Source organism: Macrotis lagotis, chromosome 1, assembly GCF_037893015.1.
Source record: "Macrotis lagotis isolate mMagLag1 chromosome 1, bilby.v1.9.chrom.fasta, whole genome shotgun sequence".
NCBI classification, from domain to species: domain Eukaryota; kingdom Metazoa; phylum Chordata; class Mammalia; order Peramelemorphia; family Peramelidae; genus Macrotis; species Macrotis lagotis.
The window spans coordinates 767,741,781-767,767,287 of record NC_133658.1 but is presented as its reverse complement, the minus strand read 5'-3'; the positions used below and the strand labels follow the sequence as shown (position 1 = coordinate 767,767,287).

Below are 25,507 nucleotides of genomic sequence, written 5' to 3'. Positions count from 1 at the left end.
TATCTGCAGAAATGGAGGGGGGAAAGAAAAATAATACAGACAATCCCCAAACCATTTGTATGGCTTTGGAATACATTTTTGCATTTGAATTTGTCTGAGAATTTGGAAAACTTAAAACTAAGCTATATTACAAATAGATTAATAGTCACAAATACAATTACCAGGATAGTTAAATTTTAAAATACTGTTATTGAGTTGGATTCATTGTCATCTTCTGTTTATTTCTGATGGTTGCCCGGAGCTTCCGGATTACCAGTTTGTCAGGCAGAATCATATCGCCTTGCTGTTCTAGATAATCCAATAAATTTTCAGTCCATTTGAGAGCGGCTGCATGATTAATATTCCTCTCTGGGATCAGTTCTATTTCCTCCTCCTCATTTTCACTTGATTCATCAGTTTGGCCTTGTGCTCTTCTGATTATTTCACTATCAGTTAACACCTCATAACCTGGTTCAGTACTGTCTATTTCAAACCACTGTTGAATATTCTCAGTGTCTACCTTTTCACATCCTTGTGTGTGCTGTAAGATGGTGGCTAAAGTAGCTGCTGAAATTTCTTCTTCGTCAAAGTCCAAACCTTCTTTCTCTTCATTGCCTGGGAAAATTTTATTCCATGCTCTTATAACAGTAACTGGCTTAACCATGTTCCATGCCATTGAAATTTCATATAGAGCATCTAATAAAGTCAGTTTCTTCCAAAACATTTTCAGATCATTACCCTCCTCTAGGTTGTTTTGGAGAAGTCCTGCTCTATAATGTCTCTTCATTACAGCTATGACACCCTGATCCATAGGTTGAATCAATGAGGCTACATTAGGTGGCAGATATTTTACAAATATTTGGCCATCATCTGATCTCAGGACATTTTCATTTGGATGTGTGGGTGAATTATCCAATAATAGCACTGCCTTTTCCTGAAGGCCTTTGGATCTTAAGTACTCTCGAACTTGCGGCACAAAGATTTTGTCAAACCATTGTCTGAAAATAGAAAGGTCCATCCATGCGCCTTTTTGACTGAAATAGGAGACTGGTAGATTTGAGGTGTCGGTCCCTTTAAAGGACCGTGGTTTTTTTGCTTTTCCCACCACACAGAGTTTAAGTTTGTGTAAACCTGTTGCATTGGCACAACACATGACCGTGACTCTTTCTTCAATTAGCTTGCGCCCAGAAGCAGTGTATTTACCCTTGAAGGTTGATGTCCTCGTGGGTAGGCACTTCCAAAACAATCCAGTTTCATCGGCATTATAGATTTGCTCGGGCTGTAAATTCTCCCTCTGAATAAATTCCCGAAAGTTGCTACAAAACTCTTCCACAGCCGTTTCATCTCCATTTAACTTTTCTCCTCTGATGTTAATCTCACGAATGCTGTGTCTCTGCTTAAAACGAGTTAACCAACCGGCGGAAGGATTAAAATCTCCATCCATTCCTAAGGCATAAAAGAAAAACTCTGCTCTTTTTGCACAAATCGGTCCAGATATGGGATTCCCTTTTGCTCTTTGCTGGTTAAACCATTCCAGCATGGCTCTGTCCAGCTCTTCGTACATGGAGGGCTTCATCGACTTTCTCTTGGCCAAGAGACTTGTTGAATCCGAGCTGCTGGCATAAGTGATGATTTTTTCCTTATTCTTCCTTATATCCCTAACCGTGGTCTCACCGATCCCATAGATGAGGGAGAGCTGCTTGGAGGAGCTGCCTTCTTCAAGCTTCTTTATTATGTCAAGCTTGTCCTTAATGGTCAACACCACCCGCTTGCGTTTCCCTGACATTTTTAGCCTCAGCATGAAACACGGGAGGAAAAACCCTCCGAGGGGCTTGAGGGAGGCTCCCCGTCTCCCGCACGTGTGCCCCCTTTCCCAGGTCCAGACTCGGGGGCTGCGGGCCTGGACGCTGTCAGGCCGGGCTGGCGAGGGGCTGCGGGGGGCGGGAGGCAGGCCCAGGCCCGAGCGCGCGGTTAGTCCGGGGTGGGAATGTTTGTTTACTTCGGAGGGAGAGAGCGCGCAGTCGCGGGGGCGGGACAGGTGTAACCCCCCCCAAGTCCAAGTGGAGCGCCGCCCCCCCCCCGGACTCGAGGCCCACCCCGCCGCCGCGGCTCTTTCCTCCGGGGGTCTCCCCGCGTCCCTCCGGACCCCGCGGGGGCCCGCTCCCCACCTCTGAGCTCCCGGCCAGGGGGCCCCCCGCGCGGCGCCCTCACTACACCGCCCAGCCGGCTCCTCCCACTCCGGCACGCGCTCCCGGAAGCCCGCCCCGCCCGGCCGCCCGCGAGGCTCCCCGGAAGGAGGCGGGACTTCCGGCCGTCCGCTTCAGGGCGGAGCCGCGGGACGCGCCAGCCGGGCGAGCTGACGCCCGAGGCGGGGGCGGGGGCGGAGACGGGGGCGGGGGCGGAGGCGGCTGCGGCGGTTTGAAAGGTGAGGGAGCGGGACCGCCGAGGGCGGGGGCTCCCGCGGGAGGGCGGCGCGGCGGGGCGGGGCGGGGCCGCCCGTGACAGCCTTCCCTCCGAGCCGAGCCGAGCCGAGCCGAGCGGAGCCGCGCGCCGCCGCCGCCTGCAGCCCCTGGGGACTCCCGGGCCCGCCGGGGGAGAGCAGGTAAGTCGGCCCGGGAAGCCGCCTCTCCGATTCCCCGGGCTTCGGCCTCCGCTCCGCCCCGAGCCCTTCGGCGGCGGCTGTTTTCCCGCTGCCGAGCCCCAGCCTCCGCTTTTCTGTTACGCGTGCTCCCTCCGGCAGAAGTGGCGGGGTAAATGCGTGTGTGTGTGCGTGTGCGTGTGTGTGCCTGTGTTACTTGTATGTAGCCCGGGCCGTGGCGCGCGCTGCAGCCAGGGGACAGAACGCCGCTCGTTTTTGTGGAATGCGCCATGGTGGTGCTCCCCCTCCCCTCCAGATGCGGGTCGCCGCCGGCTTGCAGGTGTGTGAGCGCGGGGGGCCGAGCCCGGTGCGTCCCAGGCTGGCGAGCCTCGGATGGTTGTTGCTTGGTTTGTAAGGCAACAAAGAGCTGCGTGCCTGGGGCTCCCTTCATCTTCACTGGAACTGGCTCGTGTTTTTAAGACCATTTTTTTTTTTTTTGCTATCGAGAAAGGCAAAGGCGTCTTAAGTAGAGGAAACGTTATTCAAACCTAATTTTTCTGACTCCGGGACTGTTGGTGTTTCTATTGTTCTATGCCTTTAATCCCCCCCGGCTCATCGTCATGTTTATTGCCCGGGCAGCTGGAGGAAAAAACTGAATGAGCTCATTCATAATTACGCATTCGGTTGGAAGGGATCTCGAAGGGAAACTAGTCCAGCGATCCCCCTCTCTGTTCCCGAAAAGTTGTCTCGCCCCCTGCTTGAAGAGCTCTAGTGTGTCTTGTACGATGTTAAATATCAAATACGGAGAAATAGCCCTGGCATATCTGTTTCCACCTGTTCCTCGCCTTCTCTGCTAGGAGTTTTCACTTCACTACAGGCAAAATCGCAGTAAACAGGTTTAATAATAATGACTAATTTCATGAAATGCAGCATAAGTACAATTCCCAAATAACTACAACTGTTCAGCGGTTGATAAACATGCCATCTCCTCCTGAAAACTGGCAGAGATGTTTTTTTTAATCTCTCTGTCCGTTTACCTTCACCATTCTTTTCCTACTTCTCATTTCATATCTCAGATTTCACTTTTCTTTAGCTGACCTTCAACCTCTCTCCTCCTGCTGCCTACCCACTGAGCACTTCTGTGGGATCTGCCTTTAAAGGAAATCAACCCTTTTTGAAAAATTAATTTTTCATTTAACTGGTATTTGCTTTCTTCTTTGTCTTGTCTCTGGAAAAAAAAAAACCCAAAGACCAACACCATAGCACATTCCTCCTTTTAATACCTTATATGATAACAAAAAAAAATTATACTAAAAGACATCTAATTATTAGAAAATTATCCTGTTTTAAGGCAGCACATTCTACTATGGAAAATTCTGATTAAAAAGTTTCCCTTTACATCTAGGTCAAATTTGCTTCTCCCTTTACTAAAGTCCCATTATCTTCGGGATAAAGAGGCATGGTAGAGAAGGTACCTGACCTGGAGTTGGGAAGATTTATCTTCCTGAGTTCAAATGTGACCCAAGGCACTTACTAGATAATTGGGCAAGTCATTTAATCCTGCTTGCCTCACTTTTCTCATTTGTAAAAATAATCTGGATCAGGAAATGGCAAACTACTCATGTATCTTTGCAAAGAAAACCCCAAAAGGGTCGTGAAAGGTGGGATAGAACTGAAATAACAAAATCAAGCTTCTACAGGATAGACTTTCAAGTATTTGGAGAACTTTAATATTGTTTCCCCTCCGTTTATTTACTCTTTCCTCTCCTTCAGACTACTCCCATTTACTTTAAGTGATCCTAGTTTGGCATGGTCTCTAGTTTTCTAACTATTTAACTATTTCTTCACTTTGTTAAATCTGATTCCTGAAACTATCTTGAAGATTTAACAACCAGAATTGAATACTATATTCCAGAGGCAAAATGTCCCAACTGTGTTGGGACTGCTCTTGTAATCTCCCTTGTTCTGGAATCCCTGGGGTTTTTTTTGTTTGTTTGTTGTTTTTTTTTTAAAGAAGCCTAAGATTATGATAATTTTTTGGTTATCATATCTACTTTTCTCCCTCTGACACTATCTCTAATTTACTCAATTGTTTACATGTCTCCCCAGTTAAGATGAGAGCTCCTTGAAGGTAGTTTTACTTTTCTTTGTATACCCAATATTTAGCATTGTGGCTGATATATAGTAAACTCTTAATAAAGGCTTATTTGACCACCTGATTGTGCTCTATTAAGCTTCTTGATCTTTTTTTTTTTCCGGTCATTGTTTTCTGGTGTTGCATCCCCCACATAGTATTTGGTGCAGTTGATTTTACATTTGTCCATACCAAATTTTATCTTGTTAGACTTATGCTATCATTAGTTTCTATTAAGCTAGTATTTCTCCTGTGCTTATGTTATCTACAGATTTACTAATTGTGTTGTGCAACCTTTTTACCTAAGTCTCTTACAAAAAATTTATTGGGGGGAAAAAAGGAGTTATCTAAACAAATTTACATGACTTTACTGAGAGTACTTTGGTGAAACTGATCTTTTTAAAGAAGAATATGTACAAAAGATGACTACAAATTCACAGAATCAAGGACAAATATAAAAGAATGGCATAGACCCATGAGAATAATGTATGAAGGTTAAGGCCAAAATGGCCAGAGGCTTGTGAAAAATGCTAAAGACAATGAAACATTTTCAATTTTGCTTTTAACCTATCTTGGAGATAAGAAAACTTAGGAAAAATTAGCCATTGCATGGTGTGACTAGGATAATGTTAACAGAAGAAAGAAAGCAGAATTATTTAGCTCCTATTTTATTCCTGTTTTCTTTGTCAAGTAGAATTATCTTTAGACTGAAAAGAACAGAATTAAGATAATTATGAGGGAATTTCCTCGAAGATAAATGAGGAAGTAGTAAGAGAATATCTAAATCTAATCATCTAGCCTGGATTTATTACAAATCCAGGATATAGAAAGAATTGTAGCTATGATTGCTGACCCAGGTCAGCAAACTTTGAGATATCATGGAAATCTTAGAGGTACCCAAAAATTTCAATAACATGAAATTTATTGGAGATAAATGTGTAAAATACTGGTCTTAGTTAAAAAAAAATTACACCTACAGTACTAGATTCAAGAGATAATAGTTAAATCATCCATTGGGGAAAGAACTGGGGTTTTAGCTAAATTAAACTCAATTTGATTGAACTGTATAATAGCCAGAAAAACTAATATGATTTTAGGTGGCATTAATGAAAATATAATGTCAAGAGCAGGTGACTAACACTCTACTGTACTCTTTATTTGTCAAATCTCACGTGTAGTCCTTGGGACCATATTTTGGTAGGGACACTGATAAACTGGAGCTTTCCCAGAGAAGAGTAACAAGAATGGTAAGGGCCGGAAAACTACATAGAATTATTTATACTAATTGAAGATCAATATGGAGAATAGAAGATTTAGGGGAGAAATGATAGCTCTTTATGGAAGTTTTTTTTTTTAATTTTCCCCAGAGGGAGAACAAAGAACATAGGGTAAAAATTAAAGGGAGTCAAATTTTAGCTCTTAAGGAGGAAACTTCTAAGGATTAGAAGTGTACAAAAATGAACTCCTTAAAGAGTTTTCAAGCAAAAGTCAAGGGAATGTTGAAGCTCATGCTTCAGGTAGGTGTTGGACTAGACCATACTATTAAAGTCCTTTCCAACTCAGGATTCTATAATCTCTAAATTCTTTTATTAATCAGTCAACAACCATTTATTAAGTGATTACTATATACTAGAATTTTCCTTCTTAAGTGATGGGTCTTCAGAGTGCCCCAGAAGAAATTATTTTCACAGTTTGGAGACCAACACAGCCCCTCTTTAAAAAATTTCCTTTCCCCCCCTTAATGGAAATTTAAATTTGAAAATTATAAGTGCTGAAAACCAGTGGTAATTATGGTATAGACAAGATATACAAATTTTTATCAATGCTATGTATTCTCTCTCTACCCGGTGGCTTTCATAGCTTACATAAATTTCTGACTTAAGGAATTTTTTTCCTAATGTTTTATCCTGAAATTATAATTTGGTAGGATTGCTATATAAACTATTGACTATTTTATTAGTCTCTCATTTGAACAATCTTAAATATAAATAATGTTGACATCTATCATTTTGAAGCAGTGGATTTTGGGTGCTAAATACCTGTTCTGTTTAACATTTCTATTATGTAGGAAAGGTCACTTAGCTTCTCTGTTTCTCAGTTTCTCAGAATAATAACAGTAACTCACATAGATGTGGTGTCTTAAAGTTTACATGGAATTACTGAAAGGATAAAATAGTATTATGGAAAAATATTTAACAAAAATTAAAAATAATGTGACAAATGCATTCTTTTTTATTGCATAATGAGCCCTATTCAGACATGTTTAGTATCATAACTTATAATTGATACACAAATTTCTCAATCATGTGACATGTATTTATAATGATTGATTTATTAATTGTTGCATATTAGATATATAGTTATATAATATGACCATTAGTATTTAGAACATCAATTTACTTGCTGAGATAGCCAACTTTATTTTTATTTTCTGGAACCTTTAAATTTGCATCTGCTCATCTGCTAAAATTCGTTTCTTTGTATGTTTTTACATTATATACTAACTTATGTGTCACATTTAACTTGAAGTTTATTAATTCTATATATTATTATGTCTTTTAATAGTTATTTTCTAAATTATATTAGCTGTCATATTTCTATTATTATCTAAAATCATGCCAATCCTTACCTAAAGCTGATTTTAAGTATATAACAACAGCAACATTATTGAGCTTTTTACTAGAAGGTGTGACTGCAAAGTAATATGGCTCATTTTTTTAACAGACATACCAGAACCTATGTCCAGAGAAGGATTGCCTCCCTCAAAGTAGTCACTTTGGAGGCTCTAGTGATGCATCTGTTGCTCTATACATTTTTGAAATACCTCTTTTGGAATTGCCTTTGTAACCTGTAGCAGCGCCAAAAATCTTTGTCCTTTGAGGGTGGATTTTATTTCTGGAAAGATCCAAAAGTCATTTGGAGTCAAGGCTGGTGAATAAGGTAGGTAATCTCAAAAAATGAGTTGTCACTAGAGAACTGAGAGTGGCTTTCTTAAATTAATTGAAAACTTTTTGAAGGCATTTCCAAATGAGGAGATCCACAAATATTTTGAGTAATGGTATCATCATTGAAATACATACTCCCAAAGTGATGCCTTTGAAGGACAATATTTATTTGTGTGTGTGAATCCTACTTTAGTCAATCTCATACTTTTCAGCACCCTCAACAGCTCATCCTCTGATTATATGTTCCATCACTTTGCTAATCATTCTATATTTTGGCCTCTATCATTAACCAGTTCTTTTCCTATTGCCTCCTTGTGAAAATGTTTTGTAGCAGTTGTCCTATTGTAAATCTCCATGATAACACCTTTTAGCCTCAGCAATACAGTGTCTTGCCTCAGGCATAAATTAAACATAATATTGGTAATGATGATGTGATACAGTACGGTTTTTTGATATCTGAATATTCTGTCAGGTTATTTGTAGTTTTTCTGTGTGTTTTACTCTGCCTTCACATTCTGTTGCTTTTAACTATGGTCATGTTTAACAGCCAGTCACTATAAATTGCAATCTTCTAAGTTTCTTTAGAAGTCATTCCTGAATGGTTCATTTGACATTTCTATATTTGTTGATGTTACTTAAAGCCCAACCACTTTTTTCATAATTGAATGATCTTTTCAGTTTTTGTTTCATCTCATTTTCCTGCTGAGGAAATCCAATACTGACTTTTCAACTTGGCATTTAAAACCTTCCACAATAAGGCAATACCCTTCTTCTAAACGTTCCTTGAACCCCCCCCCCAAAAAAAAACCCACAAACCAAAAAACTTACTTCCCTTTTTAAGTAGTCCTTTTCATAGTTCTTGAAATGTACCATATTCTAGATGAACTTCAAACCTTTATTTTTGCTGATTTTCATATCTTGAATGACTCCCTCAACATTTCTCCTAAATCTTAGATCTTCCAGAGAGTCTTTGATACTCCTACTTCAATTGCTTTCCCTTATCTCTGAACTCTTGTAGCATTAATGTCAGAATCACTCATTATGCAACTAAATCACAGTCTCCTTGGATGCTGTTACTTAACTGTTTTATGTGTGTCTTGTTTCTAAACTTATATTACAGACTTTTTAAAGGTAGAGAGTACATCTTAAATTGTTTGTAGCCCTCTCAGCATCTTTCAGACATATGGTTATTGTAGTCACTCATTACTTGGTGAGTGATTGTTTTATCAATACCTCTAGGATACTATGTATGATTTTCTAGAATGATCATAATATAACACTAGATTAATATAATTAACATCATAAATACATTTATTACCGTAACCTATCATCTTCTTTATTATGAGATTATTCCTAATAACATTTTTTTTTGTAGAAGCTTAAGTGAAAATGGTACATGTTAGAAGATATGAAACAAGGAATAATTCTAAGACTCAAGTACCAGCGTTGAAATCCCGGGTTGACTGGAGACGGACTAAACGAAATAATATCTTACAGTTACTTGATAGTGATGAAGAGCTTGATAGTGATGAAGAGCTTGATAGTGATGAAAGTGTTGATAGTGATGAAAGTCATGACAGTGATGAAAGTCATGACAGTGATGAAAGTCATGACAGTGATGAAAGTCATGACAGTGATGAAAGTATTGATAGTCATAAAAAGCATGATCATAAAGAGCTTGACTTAACTAATAAGGCAGAAAATAACAAAGAACATATAACTAAGAGTGGTGGCCTTACAAATCATGAGGAAGAAAAAAATGAAAATAAATGTAAGACCATTAACACAGATTATGAAAAGGATCTAAGTCAACAACACATTGATTCTAAACAACAGAGTGACCAAATAGTTACAGAGGAGGATATAGAAGAAGAAGAACACATCACTCGAGGAAAGCGAAAAAGGGTATCTTCTGTGATGTATGACAGTGATGATAGTACTGACAGTGACATTTTAGTTAGAAGAGTAGATGTTAAGCGTCGTCGTATAGTGGAGGATGATGACTGTTCTTCAGTGGAGGTGGATCAGAAACCTCTTAAATCTGAAAAAAGCTCAGCCATTCGGAAACAGGAACAACTCCAGAAGCTGAAAGAGCTCTCAAAACAAAGATCTCGTCAGAGACGCAATAGTGGTAGAGATTTTGAGGTGTGTTTTTTTTATTGAATTTCACTTGAAGAATATTTGCATTTTATCAAAAAGAAGTATTAATTATCATATATTTTCAATGAATCAAATTATTATTTTTTTCCTTATTTAAAATTTCCTGTGTACATTTTGACTGCACTGTCATATATAATTTTTATTTGTCATACCAACATAAGAATCAGCTAGTCCATCATCAGTTCTGTTTTAAGAATTGAAGACTGCTTTTGGTTTTTTACAGTCCTTTCAATTTTCAACTTTTATTAATGCTTTCATTTTCAATCAATCATTTTGTATCATTTAAACATTAAGAAAATAATGTTTTATCTTCATTTTAAAAGTTAATATAAAAGGGAGTCATTTTTTTAACTTTAAGTCTTGAATTTACTTAATTTCTCTTTGTCATGCTTAGAAGTATGAATTGGTCATTGTGTTTCACATTCATATTGAATTTATTATACTTGTTTAAAAAGCTAAATGTTATATATAAAATGTACTAATTTGCATGTTCTAATTTAATTAGGATTCTGAAGAGGATAGTGATCTTGATGATGAGGAAGATGATGATGAAGATGATGAAGATGATGATGATGAGGAAGGAGATGATTATATTATTGATGGTTTTGTAGTTCAAGATGAGGAAGGTGATGAAGAAAATCAAAACCAATCAGGAGAAAAAATGACAGCATCACAGCTTCAATTAGTGAAAAGAAATTCTCTTTGTAAGTTAAATATTAAGGGTAGGGGTTTTGTTTTTGTTTTGCATACAGCTTCTAATCATGATATCCATTTATTTTAGCTTTGTAAATAATCATTTTCAGGAATGCTGATTTTTAAATAGTCTTTTGGCTTAGGTAATCTAGTTCTCTAGCTTGCTTAGACATTTTGTTTTTTGCAGAATTCTTTTGGTGTATAAGTAAAAAGTCAAACACTTTAAATAAAGGGAAATGAAATTTGTAATAATCAGTTCTAGTACCATATAGGTTTAAGAGAAGTTTAGTATGAATTTGAAATGCAGGGTTAATATTTTTTAGATATTTCATTAGTTTAATGCTATTCTTGTAATCTTTGAGCATGACTAGATGAGAGTTCTTGGTATCTTCTTACTTTTTTTTAAAAAAAAATATCAGATCAATTGTTTAATACACCCCCTTTTTCCCTCCCCTATTTAGCAAGCCATTTTTTGGTGACAATTATTTTTTAAAAAACCAGTACAGGAAAATGTAAACAATAAATATCAAGTATTAAATTTTTTCTCTTTTCTCCCTATCTATTGGGTGAAGATAAATAGAATTTTATTATTGCGTGTCAAAGTTTAAAAAAACAGGTTTTTAGACAGATGACTCTTTTTTCTTTGTAAAGTTTCATGAACTTTTCATATTTTTCATTTTGATTTAAAGGTAATTCTATAACATTAAATTTATTAAAATAACATCTTATTATGCTCAGACTGTTGAGCCATATAATATAATTAAGGAATAAGAACAGTAGAAATTTCAGGAAAATTCACCTTCCCTAATGAGCTATATAAATTAGTAGCCATGTATACTTGGGAGTGTCAGACAATTTTATCTATAAATATTAAACGTTTGAGCTGCCATCTGGGAGATAAGCTAGCATAGAAATCCAAAAATCCCAATTAAAAACAACTGATCAGCTATACTAATTCAGGTACAAAAAAGAATGGAAAAGAAAAGAATTTCCACAAAAGTTAAAAGAATTCTGGAAGTAGCCAGCAAAATATAGATCTCTTCCTGATTCCCTCTGAGCTCTACATATTAATTTCAGTTTCATGGAACTTGATTTTTCATTTACAAACTTGACCCATGTATACCACAAGATCAGTTCTCTTGTCTCAAACCAACCTGTAGCCTGTATCTTTCCCTCACAAAGATATATTCCTGATTAACCAGGCAATTATTAGCTACTGATCTTAGGATTGGATTATATTTAAAACACAAAGAGGTTAGAGAAGGGGTGGCTAGGTGGCACAGTGGATAGAGCACTAGCCCTGGAATCAGGACTACCTGAGTTCAAATCTGGCCCCAGACACATAATAATTACCTAGCTGTGTGGCCTTGGGCAAGCCACTTAACCCCATTGCCTAGCAAAAAAAAAAAAAAGGGTTAGAGAACCTGAAAAAAGGTACTACATTTTCTGTGATAAGAAGCTTACTCTCACTGCAAGGTTTGTTGTTTTTTTTTAAACAGGGCGATGGGGTTAAGTGACTTACCCTAGGTCACACAGCTAGGCAATTATTGTGTCTGAGGCAGGATTGGAACTCAGGACCTCCTGACTCCAGAGCCAGTACTCTCTATACTGCTCCACCTTGCTGTCCCCTGCAAGTTTCTTTATTGGGATTAAGATCCATTTGGTTTTAGGGCTAGAATTTAAATTCTGCCTCTTTAACATTAAATTTATTAACACCATGGTGCCATTCTTATTAATAGGATCTCTTTTCCCTTTCATTCATCTCTTCTCACCAGAGCAATATTTCCCTTTCATTCATCTATTCTCTTAAAATTCACTGGCACAAAATCATCTTCTCTAAATAAAAAATAAATAATTTTTTAAAAATTTTACCTCATGAAACTGTAATTCTTATTTTATTACAGGTTGTCCAGATTATATTTACTGATTTTTACAATTTACTTTTTCTTAAACCCTTATATAATATCTTTACTGTTGCCATATTCCATGTCTTTTCCTGTTTCTTCTCATTCTGTCCCCATACCTAGAACCAGTCTGTACTGAATTGAAAAGAATAGTAGAAAAAGATTTGTTCTATATGTCAAATTCCAGATTTTTGTGTGCATTTCTGTTTTATAATCCTCCTTAATGAATTACAATAGAAATTGTTAGAAAAGAATATAATGCAAAGAAATTTTAGTATTTTTAGAGTAATTTTTATATAGTAGTAATAATGTTAACCTTCATACTATGTTTTAAGAGAACCCTTTTAATTATGTATTTAGAATCCTGTTCGTGATTTTCTCTTTTCATTGTCAGTTAGACTTTTCTAGGGAGACTGCATGAGATAGCAGCCAAAAATACTATATTTGGAGTTAAGAGATTTGAGATCTCAAAACTTGTCTTATGGTTGGACAAAATAAGAATATGACTTTAGGAGGATAAAACCAGATCCCGTATCCATGTGCTGGATATTTGAACACTAGTAAACTGATAACTTTTCTTAAATTTAATCAATAGACTTTCATACATACGTGTGTGTGTGTGTGTGTGTGTGTGTGTGTGTGTGTGTATGGGGAGAGAGAGAGAGAGAATGCTTTTGCTATTACTTTCTAAATTTTATTTAAAACACATTACAGATTCTTTCAGTGACCACTACACTCACTTTGAAAGAGTTGTCAAGGCTTTTCTGATCAATGCTTTGGATGATACTTTTCTGGGAACATTATATGGTAAGTGAATAGTATCTAATAGCACATTTAGTTGTGAATTTTTTTCCTCTTTTTCTCATTTGAAACAAAGAAAAACTGTCCTTAAGACATTTTCCTTTTTCACCCCATAAACAACTTCATCAAAGTCAGGTCAGTTCAACATATAGTTATTGGACTCCTCCTGTATTCAAAGTGCTATATAAATCATTTAAAAAGTAGGAAGAATAAGTGGTCATTGCCTTCAAATTCCTTCAGCCTAGTAGGAAAGACAAAATATATAAAGCCACTAAATAGCAATACAAAGCAATATAGTCTTAAATTTCAAAATAATTAATAGACAATAAAATGATCTAAAGAATTCAGAAAAGGGAACCATCACTGTGGGTTGGATTGACCAGGAGAGGTTTCATGGAGGAGGTGGGACTTGAGGTCTTAGAAGGATAGATAGGTAGGGAATTTTTATAGCTAACAAGAGAGAAATAGCATGATCAAATGACAAATAGGTAAGTTATGTTTGATGAGCAACAAAGAACCTACCTTTGTTGGAGTAATAGGAGTAGTAGGAAATAATATTGGGAAGGTAAGATGGGGATATTATGGAGAGCCTCTGTGGAGTTTGAGCTACTATGTATTGTGAAGTCATTAGAGAGCTTTTAAGTAAGGAAATGAGAGAGATATTAAAATGGCAAGCCTGTACGTCTGGTCATTGGCCATCTAATTCCATCAGAAAGTATTTAATAAATACTAAATTGTTTATAGTACTATGCAAGATATTGTACAAAGAAAACTAGAAACCTCTTCCCTACCATTGGGACAATAAGTTATTTTTACTTCCTTTTGATAGTGTGATTTTTACTTCTTTTTGATAGCTCTCCTCCACAAAAGTCCTACTCTGATGCTTCATCGTGGTGTGGAGGTGACCCTGGGTTCTCGAAGGCTATGCCAGCGGAGCGCAAGCTCTGACAGGTTCTACCAAGCTGGAAAGGCTTCGAGTATGGTCCCAATGACAGACTGTGTCTGCTGTCCAAGGACCAGCCTAGCTAAGTACAGAGAGGCTCATCACCAGAAGGCTGGCCTCTAGGTGATGAATTCTTTGTCCATGCTGACCTATGAAACATAAAAGTAAAAGATGGCCTTTCATCTTATGCAGTCTGCTTCCATTTCCACAGTGACAGTAATGGAAAAAGGGGAGATAGGGAGTACTAAGAATAACAGTGTTTAGTCATCTAGAGACGTTAATTTAATAGTTGGTACTCTTAATATAAGATTTTGGTGCAGCAACCAAATTGACAGGCTCTCAGAGAAATTGAACCACATTTATAATGACATTAAAAAAGTCTGAAAATATAAAGAAATTTCATCTAAAATGAAAAATTGTTCACAAGTTTTTATGAAGAGATGAATAAAGAATATAACGGAGTTGGTTTCATGGTGTTTCCAAAGACAACAAAAACACATCATTTCTTGTGCCACTTGGCCATTTTGCCTCGGTAGTTCTCATGGTAAACATAAGCAGACTACCATGAAGATAATTGAAGCTTTTGTGTCAACGTCTGTTGCAGATTATGAAGATATAGAGAAATTCTATCACAAATTTGATATGATTCTCTGAATTAAGTCAACGTAAGTGATTTCAATGAAAAAGTGAAAAAAGTATGGAGGTAAAAATATACATTGGAAAATATAATTTGGGATTAGCAATGAAAGGAAGTAAAGTCTTGAGAACTACTTAGAAGTCTCATTCTTGTATATCCTGGATAATAAGTTGTATATCCTGAATAAGTTCTTCAGGAAGGATTTGAAAATCACTGCCCATGTCCAAACTTCGATCCAAAAGATGAGATTAAGTGTATCTTTATAGAGAGGAAATGACTAGTTCCTGACTTGGAAATCATTTGAGAATCACTGGTTGTGCAGTCGGGTTTTAGTAGCTGGTTAGAGAAAGCTTAGAACTAATGCAGAATTAGAAGAAAGAAAAAATGAGAAGACAGCAATGCAGGCAATTACAATAATTCAATCTTACCTTATTTAAACAATTTGTTAAGTCTCAAAAATTGGAACTATAGAAATGCAAAAACATTAACTTTGGCTATCATTTATTTAAAAACTTAAAACCAATATAAAACAGTTGCCACAACAAGGGGCTAAAAGAGCCCAGAAGCTTACCCTAGAAGACTCATCAGTTCAGACTACAAATTCATAAAACCTGGAACAAGATGACACAAGAATGTCCAGCAGTATCTTTGCTCCAACTAAATAATGAAAAACTCTAGGATAATCCTGAAGAGAATTTGGTGTGAGATTCAAGAGAATTCATAGATGAAATTGGAAAGACCCCAAATAGATATGAAACAGAACCAGTTTACCAACTCTTTTGTAATAGTCTGTTATCAGCAATGATAGTAGAACTATCACATTTCGATTCTTCCATCATAGCATTAGGTGTGCTATATGAAAAAGTAATAATAATACTTAAAAAGATACAAATAGGAATAGCATCTGAATTTTCCAAATACTGAAGAAATTTATGCTAGATGGTATTCTTTTCATCTTTTCAAAATAAATCTAAAAAAGGAAATTTCCAAATCAATTGAAAGGATCACGGTTCGTGTTGTTAACAGATGCAAAGTGAACAAGAAGAGATAATCAACTGTCAGATCATATACTTTTTCTCTATTCAAATCTTCATGAGGACGATATATATAGAGAGATGCATATGTATAGAATACATACACAGGTATGCTTGATGAAAACGAAACAAAGGGATAGGCAGGCTTTTAGGTAATTTAGTGCTACATTTCACATCTTCACAGTCAGACAATTGATTGTGATGAAAACATAAGATTATTTTTGGTCTATTCAAATAAAAATTCAGTAGAGCAAAATGCATCCTTAAATTGTTTTCTTCAATAAAATGTCTCTTGTACGTATTTTAAGATTGAATAAGCATCTTTGATAATCAACAAGGTTAAGTTTGTTTAGGGATTTTTATCATTGTGAACATCAAGTAAAACATAAAACAGAGATATACTCACTAAAGGTGCTCTCAAATATCATGGAGAATGTCTTGTATCAAGTCCAGATAGAAGAGAACTTCTTTTATGGTTGAGGAGTCTTTTCTTGGTGTTATATGCAGATGACATTGTAAGTATATCATGTTGAGGAACATAAGCTATATAAAGGAGACACATTGCTAAAAGACTTCCTTTTAGCAATCCATATGAAGAAAATAAGTGGTTGAAGAATGCATATTGACCAGATTATGAAATATAATAGGATGTTCTACTCGTTAAATTAATACAGCCTGCCAGCCAGCCATACATCCTGGACAGAAGAGGTTGAACTGGATCACATTTGGGAAATGGCACAGTTTCTTCAGTGATCCCAAGCTGCCACACACAAGTCCATTTCTCTAATACCAGTAGTCTCTCCTTGTTGCTACTTTGCTGATAACCATGGAAAATCATAACCACAGAAGAATCAGAAGTACAGGTGACTCAAAGGGCAATTGAAAGGGTCATTGTGATTATAAACAGACTGTAGTATTATACCAGTGATGACTTATATGTAAGTGTTAGATATCATGGACACACAAGACTAGAAAACACACTAGCAAGTCTTGTAATAAGAATCAGAAATTATAGATTGTACAATCTGAGTGCTTGTCTGCTATTCATGAAATATTAAAATAACTATAGGAAGGCCTTCAGCAATTTGAATAGATCCTCTACGGAGGACTTATGGAAAATAATGGACAAAAACCGTACAGGATGAGCAGGCGCGGAAGAGTTGTGATCTGTACTATTGGAGGGATTACCTATATCGATGGGATCACGGCTCCATTATGTCAAAGTAAGTTTGATAGCTCATTTTCTCTCAAAATGTACTTTGTTCTTCCTGACTAATCATGGAATCTGCCAGAAAATAGAGGAAGAGATTCTTCAGAATAAAGTTAGCTAAATATTTTTATCACTGCAAAGTTACTTTATTATTTACTTACTCATTTTTTTAAATTGACTCTTAATAGATGGCACAAGGCAAAAGTCATATGCACAAGATATGTTAACATCTCTTCATTATTTGGATGGCCGTTTTGTTCAGCCTCGTCTAGAAAACTTAGTTTCCAGAAGTCGCTGGAAAGAGCAGTATAAGGTATTCAGTTTCTTTATAATTAGTGCATAAGGGTCCTAAAGGCAACAATAATAGATTTATCACAGCCTCCCAGAAAAGTTTTCTTCACTTATTTACATTTGTATATCTAAAACTTTTGATCCTACTCAAATGTGGTGACATTTCTGCATGTTATAAAATTATCTTGTTTTCACTCTCCATTTTTGGAAGATGTTGACTTTTCATTATTCTACCCTTATATGTAGTTACTGATTCCAAGAGTCAGTAATTTCAAATTCTTTACTTGACTATTGAACTTAATGCCAAACTTTCATATTGAGCTAATAAACCTTGAAAATCTTATTTCCTTTTGCACTATTCCTTTTTTTTTTTTTTTTTTTTACTAGGCAATGGGGTTAAGTGGCTTGCCCAAGGCCACACAGCTAGGTAATAAGTGTCTGAGACTGGATTTGAACCCAGGAACTCCTGACTCCAGGGCCGGTGCTTTTATCCACTGCGCCACCTAGCTGCCCCTCTTTTGCACTGTTCTAATGGCAAGGAAGAAATAGGCCTCCACATAAGATCCTTTATTACTACAAGATTATTCTAGGACATTCCCATCGTGAATTTCTATAGATACAACTATGGTCATTTTAAAAGGATTTAAGAAAAAAACCAAAACCAATCCTGTACCACAGCGCCACCTGGCATTTATAAAATAGTATAAGCCTGTCCAGAAATTAGGCAACTTGCTTCAGTTTGTACCTAAACTACATTATTTTGCACTTGTTATATTGCAGCTCTTTTTTTTTTACAGATAAGACCTCCCTTTCTGTTTTGTTGTTTACCAAAAACTTTGACAATATCAGAGGAGATAGTTTCTGTTACAGTATAGGTTGTATTAACATTCAGAGTAGACAAATAATGAGTATTTTAACCATTTTACTTCATGTAGTTCACATACATGAGAAATTTGTGCATTTATTGCATTTTTTTAAAATTGTTACATTGGTTGAAGTGTAGCGTGGTCAACTTTTGACAGACGTAAATTAAAAAATCTACCTTTTGCATTATACAGTCCCTTTGCTTCATTTTCTTTCTGGTTCTTTAATAAGGAAAATCACTCAATTCTACTACTTGTTATCAATTATTATAATTTACACACATTTACAAATATGTAAATATAAAAATATGCATGAGAAAATATGAATGGATTCATTTTTAACATATATATATATATATATATATATATATATATATATATATATATATATGGTTTCTTTACATGAATTCAGTTAATGTAATGAACTAAGAATCCATGCATTTAGCAGACCATTTATCAGATATCTGTTATATGCAAGACATTATATGTAAGAAGAAATAAAAACTATTGTTAGTTTTCCTTATGTAATTCCTTTTGGGTTTTTTTTTTTTTTTTTGGTTTTTTTGGTAAGGCAATGGGGTTTAAGTGACTTTCCCAAAATCACTTAGCTAGGTAATTATTAAATGTCTGCAGTTGTATCTGAACTCGGGTCCTCCTGATTCCAGGACTGGTGTTCTATCCACTATGCCACCTAGCAGCCCCTCCTTAATAAATTTCCTGAGGTCATTTTGAATTTACTTTTTAGCATCAGTCATTCATTAATTTATTCATTATTTTCAGGAGCGGGTGGAAAATTATCCTAATGTAAGTATCCGTTGGAGAACTCCTGAAAATTGTTCTTGCCAGGCCTGTGGACTCCATCGATACTGTAAATATACAGTACATTTATCAGGAAAATTGTACAATGACAGAACCATGGAAACAGATGATTTCATGTCACATGACAAACAGGTAATTTGTTTTATTCTAAATTGCTCTCAATAGCTAGGATTTAGAATTTTGTGGTAAGTAAACATATCCTTTAACTATCAGAACCAATGGAAAAATATAGATTCAAAATGGAAAGGGCACATTAATAATATCTGATTGAATCTGGAATAAATTTATGACTTTACATAATAGATTTCCCTTACTTATATTCTGGTTATGCTCATTTGAACATAAAGTTTTATGTTCTCTAAAACATATTAACTGGATAGAGATATTTTATAGTAGGCAGTTCAGGAAAGTATTAGGGAATCGGGTGAAATTAATCCATAATGAAAATTTTACTACAGATAATTCATTGAATGGATGAATTTACTAATTTTATTAATAAAATAAAATTTAATTCCTTTTCTCATACATTAAACTATAATTTCAGAAGTATCTGTAATATGTCACTATAGTTTAAGAAGTACATAAAGGATTCTTACTTTTGGGGTTCAACGTATTCCTAACGATATGTCTTGAAGAGATCGCTATAAAGACTTATGCATATGCAGTTATACTTGTTTGAATTGCAGCAGAAAGCATCAACTGGATAACTAAAAGATAGCAAAATTAAGTTTCTTGCTAGATAATATGTGATGAATTAAAACAAGAAAATGTCAAACTGTCCTACCCCAATTGGGGCCTATTAATATGCATTTTTGGGAAAATCTACATTCTAAAATGTACTGCATTTATAAACAAAAAATATTGTCTGTGATTGAGATATGTTCTTGAAGAGTAATCAGCATTTCCATTGTCTGGAGTTGGAAACCTAAATCTGAACTCTAGTTCTTCCCAACCAGTCATCAGTATGGCAAGGCCTGAATTTTCTATCCTGTAAGGTAATGTGTTTTTTCATAACTCTTGTGCAGTGAATGACCAGGTTCTTATGGAGAATTTATGTTGTGAATACCTCTCAGAAGATTCACAACAGGTAGTGAATTCAAAATTAGATTTATTAATTAAATAAATCATTATAAAACTTCTCCCTTTTTTGATGTTTTATGCATTACTTATACTGTCTAGTTAATTTATTTGATAAATTATCATATGAGTAAATAGACAACCATATAGTATGTGTCTTTCCCAGTAGAACATGATATATCAGTCATAGAAATACGATTTCCCAACTTTGTGTTTGTAGAATTAAAAATACCTCTTTACATTGTATTTATCACATTTAGCTGGTCCCCGAAAAGCCTCCCATCTGTTTGATCATGAAGCCAACACACAGTGGTGGGTGAAAGACAGACAGAGGAAAAGGATACATATCAGCTCTTAACAGAATGGGGTTTGGACCTAGAGAGTAAAACAGAGCAACCGAGGAGAATTGGCTACTCATGAATTTCTAGGACTATTTTATATGGGATGGTCTAAGCAGGATCATCAGTTTTATTGAGGCTTCTCTAAAGATTCCATAAACTATAACTCAAGATATCCAAGTTCCCTAAATGTCTTGAGATCAGGTAATACTTGCCATTGTGAAGAGACAAGATAAGCCAGATTCCATGGTCCTGAGCATTTTTCTTCTTTATTGACAGGAAAAAAATCCTTCTACAGTGGCCTGTGCGTCAGTCCCTGGACTTAAAACTTAGTAGGGCTGGCTGAAAAAAGCAGATATGATTCATTGAGCACTTGAAAAAATCCACCATAAGTTTCTCCTTTCTTCATAAAACTACAAATTAAGCCTCATTGGATTAACGATGAGTTCTTTTAAAAAATGAAAATAAATCTATAGTTTAAACTATCCTATGGGTCATTTGCAACCTACTATAAATTGAGAAGGAGGGAACTTTCTGTGAATATTTACCTAGGTAAATTGAAAATTTTATTTGAAACCTTTCCATAGGAGTCCTAGGGATCTTGAGTTGCTCCATCATCAAACAGAGCCCACTATCACCTAATTTATCTTATTTCCCAAGGAGAGCCTACAGTGATATGACAGTTAAGTCAGGGAAAAGCAGAAAACTTGCTTCTTTAATGCATTTGAGAAGGTGCCTTTTCTCCTACATCTCTCAGATGCTATACGGAACTGAGGTTTCATAAGTGAAAAGAAAATTTAATGGACTTAAGTGCACTGAAGGAAAAGAAGTGAATCTGTCAAATAGGAAGAAATGAAGACAACTTATGAAACATTTAAACAAAAAGAACAGGAAGAAAGCTCTAGTATATAGGATATGAGAATTTGTGATAAAACATAAACAAGAGTCTTATAAGATAAAGGAAGAATTTGGTCCTAATTAGTGTGGTCAGTGCACACAACAGTGAAACCAGAGACCCTTCAACCAGAATATCCTAGGGTATATGAAATACCTAATTGATTAGGGTATTCAAATTTATAACTTTTTAACTTATCTTTAAGGTATTAGTAACACTAGTTAAATTCCATCTAAATTTTAAAAAACAACTACTGTCATAAACCCAGGTCTTTTGGGTCATAATATAGATAGGCTCATAATATAGATCTGGAGGAACCTTAAAGATCATCTAATTCAAACTCTTCATTTTACATATGAGGAATCTGAGACCCAGTAATATGAAGTAACTTATCCAAGATCACATAGGTAATTAAGAAGCAGGTCCTGGTTTCAGACACGTCTCCTGACTCCAATCCAGTACCTTTTCCACTCTGTTGCACTGAAATCCGGTACCCACAAGATAAACCTTGTATATCAGAAATCAATGGTTAGAACAATAATTAAACATAAGTATCAATGAAAAATTAAGGTGGATCATTTTACTATCAGAATTTATATAACTTGTTCCATCAGATTGAGATTCAAACCAAACTAGTAGTTTACTCTATTTTCAGAATATGATTTTGTTTAATTATGTATCCCATTTACTTACCAATTGATTTTTTAACTGCTTACTGGACCTGACGATTAGAAAAGTTTCTTCCCTTGGAATTCTGATCTGATCTATGTAGGAACCTCTTTGAATAGTGCCAGTCTCCATCTAGTCATTTTTACCTGCCTGATTTAAGTCCTTGGAATCCTCCCATAAATCCTCCACAAAGTGGCAACCTCACTTTCCTAGGGTCCTTTCTCTAAATTTTTATGGAGTATTATACCTGCAACGCCTTGACTTTCCATCTACTGACCTTCAGCTTCTCTACATGACCATCCCACCTTATTTCCATCTCATACTTTTCTTTTGAAAAGTAATGCTGCATATTTATGCCCATATCTCCATTGTCTTTTGGGCAGCCTACAATTTTGATTCTTTAGAGGTTGACTCTGTGAGGTCCAATCATATAGACTAATAGAATAATATTGGTGTTAAAATATGGGGTTTTGGCTTTGGAGAAAAATTTATGAAAATGATGAACATTTTGCCAAATACAGTACATTCCACTCTTTCCTTCATGTTCAGGTCTAGACTTGTTATCCTTATGCTTTGTCTGTACATTTGTTGATGGACCAATGGCATGTTTAGATATTAGTATACATATATGCAGTTTACACTAATATGTAAGTACCTGTTTAACTGGAATTAGAAACTGAAAAAACAAAATAGGTTCTGGAGGTTTTGAAAAGGGGTGAACCCAATGGAAAATTTTAATGCAAAAATAAATTTCTGACTTAGAGTTTCCATCACTTTTCCTATACTTTAAATGGGAAAAATGTGATGATTATTATATTTCAATATAATTGGTTTCCTTTGTAATTCTGTGTATTTTTATTTCATGCCTTTAAAATCGATATTCAAAGACCTTTAGAAGTCACCAGATTGCCAAAAGGGTTCATGACATAAGAATTCATGCTTTAGACTGATGTCACGTTACTTCCATCATGCACTCTGTGTTCTAGCCAAATTGGTGTACTTGATGTTCTCCATACATGATATTTCACCTCCCACCTCTGTCTTTGCAGGCTATCCCCCATGCCTGGAATGTTCTTCTCTTCACCTCTGCCTTTTAGAATCCCTAGCTTCCTTCATCGCTCAGCTCACGTGACACCTCCTACACAAGTTATTTCCTTCTTCCTCCAATTTTTAGGTTTCTACACACAAATTGTTGTGTATTTATTTTGTATATGCTTCTCTGTGTACATTTCATCTCCTATTCTCCTTCCCTGGTGGAATATAAACTCTTTGTTGGCAGGGACTTTTTTGTATACCCCCAAAACATAACAGAAGGCTTGACACATGGTAAGCACTTAATAAATCCTTGTTGAATTGAATTCTATCGCTTTTTCAATTAACACATCAACTGATTTAGTGCAATTTATACTTTTCTTTTTACAAGGCAATGGGGTTAAGTGACTTGCCCAAGGTCACACAACTAGGTAATCATTAAGCGTCTGAGGTCAAATTTGAACTCGGGTCCTCCTGACTTAAGAGCTGGTGCTTTATCCACTGTGCCAGCTTGCTGCCTCCTTGGGATAATAAATTGAGAGCTTCTAGTTATTTTGTCAGTGAAACCCGTTGAGTCTTCCTGGAGCATTTCAGTCTCTGGATTACTATGGGAATCTTTTATATTAGTCTCTTTTGTTAAAAAAAAAAATTTCAATTATTCAGAAATATATAAATGCCAATTTATGAAGGACTTTTATTTCATCTAAGAGCACAGTAGCATTGAATTAGTTAAACAATGGTGTATCAGCTATATTGTACAACCCATGATTTACTCCATTGATGACAGAGAAAAGGGATACCAACCATGCAGTCATGTAATAAAGTGGGAGTTAAAATTAGTGAACTAATTAGGGCAACCAATTTAAAGGATTTTCAGAGTTCATGTCTTTTAAAGTCATACTTTCATATGAACAATGATAATGTAGCCTGGATGTTCTCTGATCCTACACTATTTTTTGATAGGAAACATCATATTGTGTTCTGTAAAATCACAGTTGAAAGGGATTTAATAATGATGTCAGCTGACTAAAGAAAATTCCAACCATGATCCAACCAGAAATTGAGAATAAAAATACTACAAGTGTTGTCATGATCAATTTACTTGCCTTCTTTAAAGTGTCCAATTTAACAACATTTTAGAAATCTGCATTGCAAACTTTTTTAGTATTCCAGAACTGTCCACAGAAACACTGCTGTTGGTAATTGCAACAGCTTGCCTAGGATAATTTTCTATAACTGCTTTTATACAACACAGATAGTGGATAATTCAGGAGGTTAAAATTTAATTTAGTTTGCATAATAATAGTCATTATTTACATTTACAAAACCACTTTAAATATATTATCACATTTGATTCACATAACTTTGTGAGATTAAATTGTAGATTAAATATTGTCCCATGTTTAAATTAGGTCTCCTAAATCTAAATCTATTGCTTTTTATTTCCACAAAGTATAAGAAATATTTTTATAGTCAGTTTTTAAGTTGGAGAGAAGAGGAATAAAAATATTTTATCTTTCAGTTTCCTAGAAACAAAAACATTCTTTATAGATAATATATCTGTCTACTTACTTCCATTAGCATCCTGGATTAGAACTTTACCTATCCAAATTATTATTAAAATTTTCTTTAAAAACCTTTAATGTTATCTTATTCTACACTCTTGATAGAGTACAGACTCTTGACTAAAAAATTTAGTCAAAATGTCTGTTATGGAATGTGCACCTAGTATTGTGTGTGTTTGCATTTTAACCTACAGTTTTTACTTAGACATAATTCAATTCTTGTCTCTTGAACCACAGTTTTACTAACTATAGTAAAATAAGGTAAGGATTAGATTGAATAACAATACCAATGTAATCTAGAGTACCTCTGCTGTATTTGAAAAAAATCAGTAAAGTTAATCAAAAGATATGACTAGAGGTAGTTTCCATAATTGTGACCCTTTTCATATATTGAGAGGAGAGGGAAAATTTGTACTTTCAAGAGAACAAATTTTATTAATTTTTTATTAATTTATTTTTAATTTAATTTATTTTAATTTAATTTAATTTATTAATTTATTTTACTTTTATTAATTAACCTTTATACTGACAATTTTTAGTAGCTCCTTATACAATAATCTTTCCCAACGTCACCCCCATCTCATCTGCTAGTCTTAAATTTCACACAAGGATCTAGACAAGTCCATTTGTGGCAATATATGTCATCAATGAGTCTGGTTGTTTCTTTAAATTTTAAATGTGTAGAGGAAGCTTTATGTACTTTTATTTTTCCATTGTATTTATAATTCCTTTTATTCCATAGTGATCCAGATAGAATAAGATTATAGGTTCCTATAGACGTAATTACTTAATATTTGTTGTACATCAACATGCTTTTATTTTAATACTAAAAATGGAATTTCTTAAAAATCTAAATCCAGTTTAACAATCTGACATATGACAACAGAATTATACCACAGAAGCAGAGGGCACTGAGATCCCAAATTAAAATGTAAATTAA

The 25,507-nt window shown here is 35.4% G+C and overlaps 2 protein-coding genes across 7 annotated transcripts in view; one reads left to right on the top strand and one right to left on the bottom strand.

Moving 5' to 3' along the window:
• CCDC82 (coiled-coil domain containing 82) overlaps nt 1-25,507 on the top strand; it is a 71,164-nt gene that overhangs the window by 11,817 nt on the left and 33,840 nt on the right. The window contains exons 1-7 of one of the 6 annotated variants that reach the window (XM_074216529.1): nt 2,497-2,581; nt 7,416-7,631; nt 9,012-9,781; nt 10,302-10,500; nt 13,108-13,200; nt 17,207-17,331; nt 18,953-19,123. In XM_074216529.1, the coding sequence (XP_074072630.1) occupies nt 9,026-9,781; nt 10,302-10,500; nt 13,108-13,200; nt 17,207-17,331; nt 18,953-19,123 (1,344 nt within the window). In that variant the 5' untranslated portion in view covers nt 2,497-2,581; nt 7,416-7,631; nt 9,012-9,025. Of the gene's footprint in view, nt 1-2,496; nt 2,582-2,921; nt 7,632-9,011; nt 9,782-10,301; nt 10,501-13,107; nt 13,201-14,048; nt 17,332-18,952; nt 19,124-25,507 lie in introns of those variants that run through there. The other 5 variants (XM_074216531.1, XM_074216534.1, XM_074216533.1 and 2 more) reach the window with 5 other exon arrangements.
• Nucleotides 188-1,765, bottom strand: JRKL (JRK like). Its single transcript, XM_074213903.1, has one exon. It carries the CDS (start codon nt 1,763-1,765, stop codon nt 188-190), a length of 1,578 nt encoding a protein of 525 aa, XP_074070004.1.

Bases quoted from the DNA above. Each gene is read 5' to 3' on its own strand.
- JRKL (XM_074213903.1), bottom strand. From the start codon at position 1,765: ATGTCAGGGAAACGCAAGCGGGTGGTGTTGACCATTAAGGACAAGCTT.